Here is a 12,878-nt window from a genome sequence, read left to right as displayed (position 1 = left end):
TGTATAATTTATGACGTGAAAAGATACTTCAGTAGTGTGAAAATAAATTTTACAGGTTAGAGAAGGTTCTACACAAATTTGAGGCATTTTAATGCACATGTCTACAATGATAAGATCAAGCCAGAACCTATCGTGTTCACTTTATGTTACACAGATTAGTCTGCATTTTGATAGGAACACCTGAGGCCCAACAAATCGTGAGACCACTCTTTATCTAGTATGTCTCTTCAAAACCACCAAAGCTATCTCACTAGTATGATAATTAGATGTTGACAAAATTTCAAACTCAGGGCAGAATTAACTAAAACTCTGGCCTCAGAGAGCTGTTAGATGCCAGGCAACCCACAGTGAATGTATTAAAGGTTTGAAAGTATAGATTCAAACATTAAGACAAAATGTCCTCTCATAAATGATTCGTATGTAATCAGCTTTCAGTGTAAGGTATTTTGGGACAGGAGCAAAAGCCACATTGCTCCATCTGTACGCAGACTTTTCCCCTGACCAGCATTTCCCTATTGAGTTAAAGTAAATCTTTCCACCCAAAGCACCTTATAATTACTTTTCATTCACACATTAACATCCTCATGGCAGCAGCTGCCACTGAAGTTGTGGCCTGACCCACTGGGAGCAACCTGCGGGTTTAGTGTCTTCCCCAGAGACACTTGGTGGGACTGAACTGGCCTTAAAACTCATAGTAACAGTATGGGGTGTTCATTTTAGGGAACACGTGTCTAGTTGATAAATGTTACTACTGTGAGATGTTTTTAGAGCTATTTTTAATTTGAAAATACTGTGGATAAATCCAGATATGTGTTTGTCTACTGAGGATCCCAATCTGTGTCACAAAATAAATCTCAAGAGAAAAATTAATCTAATTGTTCAAGATGATGTTTCCCCCCACGTCTTGTTGCTTTAGTCTGTTTAGTAGGCAAAACAAACAAAAAGTCAATTTATTTTAACTGGCCACAACTGGAAAATCACAGGTGTCATTGATCTCATTAGTGAAGCCCCAACACTGCCACAGGCCTTTTCATAATTAACATCATTAAATATACCTGTGCAACTCACCTGAAGGGTTGAGACTTCACTGTGGCTCTTTCATGGTGTAGGTGCACAGCGGCGTTTGGAAACTAAAAACTAACTGCAGGTAAGTCCATCAGCTCCTCATAGCGAGAGAATTATATGTGCGTGATTGACAGATGAATTCCTACAAGTTTGCAACAATGAGTGATTTCAGTGTGGTGGTGGGTTTCTGCAGGATCTGCGAGAAAGCGTCGGAGGGACCCACAAAGTCAAACCACGAGGAGGCAGTGCTTTGCAACAATAAGCTGAGAGGGCTGACAATTGAATTAGACGGAAGATTTGAAAATGGAATAATTTGACACAGCTTTAAAAAATATATATATTTATATATTTGAAAACTACACAAATTAATGCGCGTCTCAACGTCTGCAAGTTGCATCACATTTGCCTCCAGGCTACAAACGGCGTTGAAAACAAGAGAAATAAATAGGGTGCAGCTAATTGCAGACGAGCCCAGAACAAATACACTTGGCTTGGCAGCTGTGATCTGACGTCTCATTGGTCCATGTAGAATCAGATGCTGTCGAATCCAGCCCACATCCTCCATGTTGTCCAATAGGCTCGTAGACAAACACATGCAGGGCGGACTTTATTTTTCTGTCCTCCCTAACCCGGCGTATCCGCTATAAATGCAGGGTTCAACTACCAGTCAGCTGAGGAAAATTTTGCACTTTCCTTCAAGGCGGCTGGATTTTGGACCCTGAGAAGACTCGTTTGTGTAACCATCACGCCAAACACGGGTTTTCTGCAGGTTACCTCGTGGTTCAGGTCAGTGCGCATCCTTTTTGTTCAAGGCCCGTTGCTGATTAGGCTTTCAGAAACAGGAAGTCAAGGTCACTTCGAATAGACTGGAGCTTCACAATGCGGCAAAACGGTCAGTTTAGTAGTAGATTTGCGTTTAATGTGCGCTAATGTCAGCTTGTGATGTGGAGGAGAAGACAGACAAGCTGCTGTCTCGTTTCCTGCAGCCTCAGCTCTGTGTGTGGTGAACTCGTTGCCCTTTTTTCCGATGAATGTAAAGCTGTGTCTGACTGCGTCAGGCCTGGATTTGTAGCATCTTTTTCCTGCGTCCTCATGTTTCTTTCCCTCCCCTTGCAGATCAGCCTCAATAACCCAACCTGCCCGCTCCGCACTGTAACCCAGCCAAACTACAGCCTGCAAAAATGATGCAGATCAGCAGCGACTCAGCCAGCAACAAGCACTCTCTCATCAATGTCATGCACCGCTTTATAGCAGCTGCCAACAACATGGACGAAACAATCATGGTGCCCAGCCTGCTGCGTGATGTGCCGCTGGAGGAGCAGGCAGCCAGTGAGGTGGAGACTAACAACAATAACGAACCGCAGTGTCACAACAAGCAGAAGGACATGTACGAGCACTACCTGCTCCTCAAGTCCATAAAGAACGACATGGAGTGGGGTCTGCTGAAGAGGGAGATGAGCAGCAGCTCCGGCCTCCTGGACATTCCCGTGAAGCAGGAGAAGCAGCAGGAGGTCACTGGGGATCCATCCCCAGACCACAACTCTGACCTGGAGCGCCAGTTTCATTATCACCTCAGAGGACTGTTTGGCGTTCTGTCCAAGCTCACGCTGCAAGCAGACCACCTGACCAACAGATACAAGAGAGAAATTGGAGGAGGAAACTTTATGAGATAGAAGTGTCTACTGTGTTCTTCTGACCCCACCCCACCCAAGCTCTGGACTGCTTATCTTGCACAATGGATTGTGTTGAAGGGCCCCATCTCTTCCTAATAAATGTAAATGGACAGAGAACTGACCAGGGCAACCACTTTGTGGCTTCTCCCACTCCTACGTAGCGACACTCCAACTTCCTCCCCCTTAATCACCCCCTCACAAAACCAGACAGACTTGAAACCTGTGATACCCACATGTCAATCAGCTCATGCAGAGGATTTAATTTGTGGTTGGAGGTTTCTTGAACCTGTACCCAGTCCGGATGAAGCACAGCTCTGGTTCATGCAGAAATCTGCCTAGTCTTCATTTCAAACTCAAACATGAATTTGCCACCAAATTTGATTGAATAATAAAAGATTTGACTTTAGGAGATATTGAATGCTGGTTATTCTGTCCCTCCTTTTTAAATTAAATTATTTTATGCTGAGCTGAAGGGCTTTTAGCTGCAGGAGTTTTAAATCTTTCCACTTGGTGTTACTGTAACATGGTGTGCCTTGACTTTTTGTATTTTCCCATGCCCTGTTCAGTTACCTGCCATTGTCTGTCCACTTAAATTGTGAAAGTGACTCATGTTTTTTGTCCTTGGGTATTTCAAAACCAATTTTATATTGAAGCAGAACCTCAGTAAAAGTGAAATAAATAATTTGAAACCTTATTTCTGTCTTGTTTTTCTTGTCACAGTTAACAGGATGTTTAAAGTGCTCATGCCTCTTCCTTTCACCACCTTTACAAACTTGCATTACAACTCTTTCTAAAGTACAAAAAGCCTCTACAGGTATGCAATTAGAATTTGACATGCTGTAACATGGAAACTACACATGACTCATGGTTCAATTTTTAATGCAGACAAGTCTAACAGCTCAGTGTGGAGCATTATGGAGTCCTAAGATCTAAAGCTGTGGCGCGAGGTAATGGCTTTCACATTTGTTAAACCCATCACTTGTGTAAATAATCAGCTGTGCTGATAGTCAAATGTCTTGCTGTAGTGTTCTTTGGAGCATGTTATTCAACTTGTTTGCTTTTCTAGGTCCAGCTATGCTAATTTTTGTGCATATTTCCTTACAGGTCTGCTTTATTTTTTTTAAAGTCTGACAAGTGTCAGGCTGTAACAAAGCAGAAGTCCTGATAGTGTTTTGGGGGGAAATATTCCATCTTAAACTAATTTCAGACCTTTTGTTTTCACAGCACACTGATCCTCTCAAACATCAGAAATAACAGTTGATGGATAGCTATTAAAAGTTACATAGGGTGGAGAACTATTAGAGGTGATATTTGGTGAGACAAACCTGATTTAAAAGTCACCCTGGTGGCATCAAGAATATGATCTGAAATATCTGAGTTTTTCAGCTGGGTTAGACTAAACATGAGGACTTTAAAATGTAATGCACTATACTGTATGTTGCTCAAAGTGATTGCCCCACCAGCTGCCATATCTGTCCATCTCTGAGTCAAACCCTCCCCTTAGCAACAGCTCCACCAAGAATAGCCAATCCAGTTGCAGAGGGTTTTCCCCCTTCCTCTCTGTCTGTCTCTCTCTCTCACTCGCTCTCTAAAAAAAAAAAACTGGCACAGCAGTGATTAAGAGATACTGGCGATGAGCATTCAGGGAGCAAGAGAAGGCCAGACATGATCATATAAAATGATTTTCCTTTGACCAGCAGCAGCAAGGACACCAGGGACAGGGAGTTTGCATAAAAAGTGCTGCATGAACCCTGGGGTGCGAGACTGTGGTCGTCCTGTTTCCACTAACAATGGACCATACAAATGGCTGCAAATCAAAATGGCTGTGCTGGTCAGTGTGTCGCAGCCCACTCAGATAAACTGGGTCAACCACACTAGTGACAGCTGCCCAGAGAGTGATTGTAAATGAAAACTGGGATTTTATCTCTTCACAGAAACCTGAGCTACACATTTCCTACTCATTTAAACTATTAGTTCACACTCACAGCAGCCATCTATATCTTAAATTATGATTCAATCATCATTTAAATAATAACAGGAATGGGAATAAGAGCAAAGACAATGACCATGTGAAAACAGTCACAGTGTAAGAGCGATTGTGGTAGTGATCAACCAGTGGAATTGAACGTCTGAATCTGCATTTGAAGAAGACCAAAAACAGAGCTAAAGACGAGGGAAAATTGGGCCTGTTCAGGTGAATGATATTCTGCTCCATAACTTCTGAATGTTCACATAAGCTGCAGGTTTTCCAACACGTTCAACGTATCAACTTAAAAAGTCATGTTTTATGTTTTTCCCAAGAGGCCTAGAAAAATACATTATTGCAAGTTTAAAAGTTTAGGAAATGGGTGTATTGATTTTGTAAAATAAAAATCGATACTTGACATGCAGATAGTCACATTAGCTAGAGAGTAAAAAAAAACTGGAAGTAAATAACTGAACCAAAACCAATTCCTCCACACACAAACCACTGTAAAGCAGTGGGCTTTACTTTTCTGTTTTTGTACTGATTAAATAGAAGATATATAAGATGTTATATAAATTACTTTAAAGGGGCACTAAACCCTAAACGTTTGTGTGCTGTACACAAAATTACATAGCATAACTATGCCCTTATTATGTGAGATTTTTTTATTTTTCATTTTCAACAAAATTCACATTGTGTGTAAAAATTTTTTTGTCACGTTGGTTTTAAACATTATGTTTAGATACGGTGTTTACTTGCATTTAAGTAATCAATTTGCAGTTTTCAGATAAGCAAATTTCTTAACTTTCATTCAAATGGCAAAGCAGTTTTTTTTAGGTTTGTCTAACAATGTGTGTGCATAACAAATGGCTGCAGACAGACTACAGGGCAATGGAGAAACTATTAATGAAGCTATGCAACTGATTTTTTAAAATAAAAATAGACTAATAATTAATCACAATGTGCATTTCTCTCTGTATTTTTTTATTACACATGCAGCAGTCTTTCACTCACTTGTCTGCAGCCTTTCGTTACACACATGCACAGTTAAAGAAAGCTGATTAGAGACCTGCTTACATGTATACATGGCAAAGAAATTTGTATTCTCCCTGGGAACCAGGTTTCCTAATGTCCTATGCTGATTTCAGAAACCAACTTTTCCGTTAGGCTTTCCAGAGAAAGCGAACTGAGTCCTGGTTACTTTAGTCCATGTAAATGCACCTAATGTCAATTAGGACCCCATTTTGTGCCCCTTTAAACGTGTTGATCGCTGAATTTTGTTAACTTCGGGCAGGCCAAGGAGGATACAGTGTTTATACTAAATTAGGCTAATCAGCTTGAAGACATCTAAGGACTGTGATCAATAGTCTTATCTAACTCTGCCAGAAAAATATTTTTAAAATAATATATAGAATAATTTCAAACAATACATAGTGTATGTTCAAAAACACTGAATAATTCCTTTAACCCTTGATTTAAACATAAAGAAGACACATTGATTGACATCTCTTTAAATGTATAATTTAAAGTTCAAAGCATTTTACTTTGCATGCAACAACCAAACAAATCTCAAACAACGTTTGAACCATGACACATATGGTATTCTGCAACACAGCTCTGACTGCCGGCACGCACAAGTCTCCTCGCTCTCATTGAGAAACCTGAGACCAAATGGTTGCAGTTACTCAGACGGTACATTGCAGATTTGAAATGGCTCCAGAGTTAAGAGTAAATGTGCTGTTTCATCATGTGGAGCACAGAGTTTGGAAAGGAGAATGAAGCATCAAAGTCCACTTTATTGTAAAATGATAAATAGCATTTTATGCAAAATGTAAAATATAGGTTTAAAGAAATCTGGACTATACAGAAATTTTAACTTGGTGGGATGAACAAATTTTCGGTGTTGAAAGGCATCTCGAATCTCTGGGGTTGGCAGGTCTTTGCCCTGGCTGTCAGCATGAGGCTGCGTGATCTTGAACTTGGCAGACAACGGCAGTGAATGCGTGCTGTCGCTTAGATGGCAGTAGCTTCACCTCATAACCACTGTCAGTTGCTCAATGGCTATAAACCTCAGGGATAAAGCTCCAGACAACCAGACAGAGCAGAGATTATGACTTTATGATGTGCAGGTCAAGACAACCTGATATAGGTGCTGGAAGATGCCCTCTAAGGGTCAATAACATGATTCTATATTAAGGCTTTATCTGCACTTAATACATATGTGCCTGCCACATCTACTGTTTGCTCATTTCACCTGTTTACCATTATTGTGCACTTTTCTATAGTAACAGCAATGCTCCCTGAGTAAACACCTGCTCTGTGTTGCTTGCTTTAATATCCCACATGTGTTTCTGTGAATCTTTCTGAGTGAATCTGGACTGAACTAAGAAAACATTTGCTCAACTTAAGGAGTTCTATAGCAGACTTTTCGCTTATAAAGTAATGTTTTGATCATTTAAAGTACACTCTGCATATAATTAGGACTTTACTTAGCTGACGTAAAGAATAAGAAAGCGTCCCTTCAGAATTGTTTTATTATTTTTTGCATTAGCTTTAGGTATATTTTACCTTTCAACAGGGCCATTTTGTTAACATTTGAGGCAGACAGTATTACCTCACAATTCTATGTAATGACTATTGTTTCTGTTTAAAGCTAAACTTAGCACAGCCACACTAAATTTACTCCATTGCCAAAAAATGTCTGCAGAATGTGAAGATGAAGAAGAAGGTATTGTACAAAATAAAAACTAATAAAAGCCCAAAAGTAAAAAAACAAACAAACATTGTCATATTATGGTATCACATTCTATCAAAAATAATCAGGTTTAAGACTGAACCTGCAGCCCAGTGCTTCTTCCACAACTCATTTTTCATCCAGTTAGTAGGCAATAAATGAATTTTTCTTACTAAATGTATTTAGGTATTTATATTTGTAAGGGAAAGGCTGAAAAATTTTTCTTGTTGTTAAGCTTTACACGTAGTGCAAAGTTTTAATATCTGCAGTTTCCGCCCTCTTCTTATTCAGTCTTAACAGCAGATACTGTGTACAGTGAGAGTTTCAAAACATTGCCATCAGATGTAAATTGGCCCCTGAGTGTAGGTTCTGTTTTGCTCTTCAATGTAATTATAGGTGCCAAAAAAGTCACTGTAGTAAAAGTATAATATTTCACCATGTAATGTAACACAGCAGAAATATAGAATAACGCAAAGTGGAAAAAGTAATTGTAATTGAGTAAATGCACTTGTTTGCTTGGGATTTGAACAGGTTTGTTTTTGTATAATGTCATATATGTTGCCTGTAAGATGGTGGAGCCCACATAAGGGAGCCTGGCTCACACTCACAATATGCTGCTTTGTGCTGTAAGTAGAACCAGCACGCTCACTAACGTCGTTAACATTTCTCGGTGTCCCAAACAGCACAAGAGCAGCATGTTTGCAGAAAACATTCAAGAAGAAAATAGATTTTTTTATTACAATATTTTGCGGTAGTTTCTTGTTTTTGTTTTTGCTCATCTCCATGTGAACTTTGTGCTGTGATCAATTAAAATATTAAGGTGTTATCAGACAACTGAATGGCTTCAATCAGTTACTGATACTGTTTTGATTATGGTCTAAGTGCAGGTCGAAGTAGATCCGTTAAAGTTTAAAGCCCTGGTTCTTGGCAATAATAAACTGTACAGTATATCATTAATTGTACACAATTTTTTGTTTGTTTGTTTATGGTAGTTTTTTCTCTTGGTGGTAAAATTTAGTTTCTGCGGTTGTCTCTGCTATACATCCAGTCTAGGCTTTACATGGTCATTTTCTTTACTCTTTGTTATTGTGCTTTGTCCCCTTGTGATTATTTTTCTTCAATTGACCAATTTTATTTCTTTGTTGTTAGTTGTTTTGTTTTTGTGGTCATTTTGTGTCTCTGCCGCAGTCTCGCAGGTTGTTCTTTGTTAATTAATTGTCGACTTTTATATTTCTTTATGATTTTTTTTTCTACTCTTAGTCTATTTGTGCTGCTTTATGTTGGTTTGTGTGTCAGTGAAGTGGCTCTTTGTTACATTGCGGTCATTTGACTTTCATACTAATAAATGTTTAGAGTCCCTTTGTCCAGATGCTTGGTTCAGAAACACTGGGCCTTTACCATGACCTGTTATGTGTTAGACAGGAATGACAGCTGTAAATTCTGTATATTAGGTTTGAGTGTCTGGTTTCAGCTGGAAGCTGTGGTCCAGTGTTTCAGCCTCAGATCAGTTTCAGTTCTTTTGTCTTGTCGGCACAATCACCGGTGAAGTTAGGAACACCGTGTCCTATTTCAGCTGAGGCTTTTCTACCGAACCTCTGCAACACAGAGGTACCACCCTCTTCCTGTTTTTTCTTTTAGACTTTACGATAGGACTCAGGCCAAACTAGTTTCTGTGTGTTCTGTGTTGTTGGGAAAACAATCCATCTGTGAGTTGTTACAAAGGCCTTCCTTACCATGAAACTCCTCTCACGTAGGAAGTGAATATGCTGAATTCAGCAGGGAGGACTAGAAGGCGGTGGTGGTACACTTGCAAACTTCAGACCACACGTCATTTGCAATCGTTGGTTAAATACCACACCCTGATACATGCCTGCCCTGTGCAGAACATATAGAGGAAGCATGGTTACGTAAAAGATGAGTGGGCGTGGAGTCCAGCTGCAGCAGCATACAGCCTGACACAGAGTGTCTCTGAGAGTGAACAATCACTTCAGCACAGCCTTGTCTGCAGTACAGATAAACCCAGTGGCTTTATGTGGGGCTAGGATTTATCATTGATATGAAAAAATAAAAAAGCAATACGACATTGTTACAAGTATCATCATCAAAGTGTACCTAGGCTGTATGAGAAGTAAAAGATCCAATTAGACCAAATGTCCCTCTCATAAAGGCTGTTTATTATATAAGTATATAGGTTAATAAGGAGCACAAATACATTTTGTATTAATGTAGATGAAAACCTATTCTACATATTAACACATAACCCAGGTGTCAAAGTAATGAAACGGTATAAAACGTACAACAATTAACCGTAGGAGAAGTATCCAGATTCATTCCAGAAAAAGTGCCACCAACACAGTAAAAGTTGTCATCATGCAAAATCTCTCCTTTTAGGTTTTTTAGAATTTTTGTTTTATTGTTGTTTCATTATTATCTTTGTATGGAAGCAGCATTTATATTGTAGTTGTAGCTAGTCAATGCCAAAGCTATTTTATCCTTATTTATGTAATATTGTATATTTTATTTTTAAGCCTTCTTCAGTATTTTTACGGCTGTAGCTCAGTTAGTAAGGTAGTCGTCCACAGGCCACAGGGTCAGTGATTTAACTGCCGGTCCCTCCTGACTATGTGCCGAAGTGTCCTTAGGCAAGGCACTGAACCCCAAGTTGCTCCCTGTAGGTCAGGTGACCACCTTGCATGGCAGCCTTCATCACTGGTGTGCAACAGTGTAAAAGTGCTATATGAGCAGCCCTTTTACCATTAATGATATGAAAATGTAACTAACCTCCAGTAACTAAAACACAAGTATGTCAACATTGCACTTAAAGTAACTGTATTTCGATGCTTTCCACCAGTGGTCCCACATCTATGAATGTAATTCTGTACCTTTGGTCCTCAGGTTAGTGTAATTATAAGGCAGGTAAGTGATAATGATCTGAGTCATCTCTTGCACCTGAAATCCTCAGCTCTTTGTGACACAGTCAGTGAGATAAAAAGAGGAGAGTCCCCTGCAGGCCAGTACCTGTGTCCATTGACTGGCTGCTGTGCCTAATCTACTCTGCAAGACAAGAGCAAGACAATGGCACAGCTGTGTGTGTGTCCACTAACATGTAGGCTTCTATTAACAGTGGACCCATTAGAAACTCATACCACCCAAAATTAAACACAGGGATGATCTGTACTGTCCGAAATGTTGCCTGAAGACACAATTACTAATCTCTTTAAATGTGTGTATTCAAACTGGCAACTCAATTTCCTGTAGCTCTCAAAACAAAATGTTATGTTTTCAAAGATTACACACCAGCTGATATTTCAGCTGTTTTCATTTCTGATGAAGTTTTTAGTTTGTACTCTTGCAGGTTGATAATATTAGTAAAAAAGACATTTTGTATGTTTATAATGAGTAATCGCACTTTAGCAGAGGTTGTACCTTGATATAGCTAAAATACAAAGTATAAAGTTTCTGTGTTCCTCAGTGATTCTGATAACACAGTTATCAGTTAGTGACTCCCTGCAAAATATAAAACATAAATGAGCAAGTGAACAAACCCAAAAAGTGATGAAACCACCCAGAAACAGAAGTAAATAACTGAAAACCTCTATGAAACTGATGATTTAAGGAAAGGTTCACATTTCTTCAAGTATGTCTTAAAACAACATTCAGGTGCCCAAACACTGGAAGAGGTTTCACTTGTTGTAACTGTTCCACCTGTTCACACTGGCCATTAAAAGATCTTTTCACTGAAGTCCCTTCAGTGGAGGGCACAGTTCTGTCCATCCATCCATTATCTGTAACTGCTTATCCTGGGTCTCGGGGGGCCCTGGAACCTATCCCATTGAGCGAGAGGCAGATTGCACCCTGGACAGGTCACCGATCTATTTCAGGGCTAACACAGAGAGACACACACAGACAGGAAACATTTCACACATTTGGTATTTTGAGTCAGCTATTAACCTAACATGCATGGCTTTGGATTGTGGGAGGAAGAGGAAACCCATGGACGCATGAGCTGAACATGCAGGCTCCACGCAGAAAGGCCACGGTGAGCCACAGCCTTGTGGCAGTCGTTTCAATAGTTTTTAGACAATTATGAAGGTGCATGGTCCAGACGTACAAGCTAACTCAGGCTGCAGGCCAACAACTAAACCAAACCTGAGTAGGGAAGATGTAGTGTTGGTTTTACACCTTAATAGCATTTAATTTAGTTATTCTTTAAGTGCTTTCCCGTTTCAGCTACTTTCATTTGTCACTTCAGCTGAAAGTGTAACTGTTTGGGTTCATTAGAGTTACATTATTAACAGCACTTAAAGATTATGCTATAAAAAAAGAAAGAATAAACTAGAGCTATATTAGACTTTATCAGTTTGAGCTGATCAAATAAAGTGGATATCTTTCAAATATAAACATTTTAACATTAAGTTCCTGTAAGATGTTTAATTAATGTCACTAAATTAGAAGGTTGGAGCCATCAGATAAATGTGAAAAATTTATTGTACACTTTTGCACAGGATGACTGTCTCCTATCCCTTAGACTGAAAGCACCTCTTAGATGGATGGATGACTTACAGATAAGCCAGATACAGCAAGAAAAACCTGTTTCAGTTTTCGTGTCACTGTTGTTTTAACACACACACCTAAAAAAAACAGAATCTATTATTTAAACTTTTCTAGTACTTTAACTTTAGCAGCACACAATTATCAAACTTCATATTTAGCATGCAAGTGCAGAGTCAGCTGCTTTAGAGCACATTAGAGACATTTATAGAATATGATACAATACAAATATTATACATACTACTATAGTTGTAACCTGATGTGTTACAGAACATTCTGGGGTCATGGCAAAAAGCTGCAGGAGGCTCTGGCTTCTGGTTAAAATGTGCTTGTTATTTAATTTAGCTAAAGCCAATGGTGGAATCAGACTGTTTGAGTAGCGGTATTTATCTAGTCTCTACAGTTTTCTGGACCAGCTTTTTAGGCCCCTTCTAGTTGACGTGACCTTTGTGCAGCTACAAATACAGGGTACAACATTTCTTAATGTCGAGCAGATTTCGTTAGTATGTCTGGGTGACTGGGTTCCATGGGCACATGCAAGCTGGCTGAAATGTCGGCTGCACACAGAAGTCAATGCTGATGTCTGAACGAGGTCAGGAACCTTGCAACATGCAAGTGGCAAGGCCTTTCTTTGGTTATATTTAGATACATGGCTGCAAAAGCATCCAGTCAAACATAGTAACAGGTTAAACACTATCATGTCCTCATATTAACACAAATAAAAGAACATCTAGCGCAAGTACAAAGCGTTATTTGAAATAATGCTCTAGCTTAAATGATTTATCCACATATTCTAATATGGAGCTGAATTTACAGACATCCTGAAGTCTCCTGCAGACATTTATGTGTGCAGGGCAGAATGCATTTGTTTAAATCCTGCTGATCATAA

General features: G+C 39.4%; 2 protein-coding genes across 3 annotated transcripts in view; one reads left to right on the top strand and one right to left on the bottom strand.

The window, feature by feature from the left end:
* The first annotated feature begins 1,688 nt into the window (after positions 1–1,688).
* On the top strand, positions 1,689–3,432 carry mid1ip1l (MID1 interacting protein 1, like). 2 transcript variants are annotated; one of them, XM_067518099.1, is made up of 2 exons: positions 1,689–1,957; positions 2,182–3,432. In XM_067518099.1, the coding sequence occupies exon 2, from the start codon at positions 2,247–2,249 to the stop codon at positions 2,736–2,738; it is 492 nt and encodes a 163-aa protein (XP_067374200.1). In that variant the 5' UTR covers positions 1,689–1,957; positions 2,182–2,246; the 3' UTR covers positions 2,739–3,432. The 2 variants fall into 2 exon arrangements, with proteins under 2 accessions (XP_067374200.1, XP_067374199.1); XM_067518098.1 differs by having other exon boundaries at positions 1,691–1,851.
* The window catches only part of bcorl1 (BCL6 corepressor-like 1), a 32,287-nt gene continuing 22,756 nt past the window's right edge, over positions 3,348–12,878 (bottom strand). The window contains exon 13 of the mRNA XM_067518084.1: positions 3,348–11,321. Within this exon, the coding sequence (XP_067374185.1) occupies positions 11,303–11,321 (19 nt within the window). The 3' untranslated portion in view covers positions 3,348–11,302. The remainder of the gene's footprint in view (positions 11,322–12,878) is intronic.

This window comes from Channa argus, chromosome 10, assembly GCF_033026475.1.
Source record: "Channa argus isolate prfri chromosome 10, Channa argus male v1.0, whole genome shotgun sequence".
NCBI lineage: Eukaryota > Metazoa > Chordata > Actinopteri > Anabantiformes > Channidae > Channa > Channa argus.
Note: the sequence above shows the minus strand (reverse complement) of the source record. Positions and strands in the feature narration are given on the sequence as shown.

Bases quoted from the DNA above. Each gene is read 5' to 3' on its own strand.
- mid1ip1l (XM_067518099.1), top strand. From the start codon at position 2,247: ATGATGCAGATCAGCAGCGACTCAGCCAGCAACAAGCACTCTCTCATC.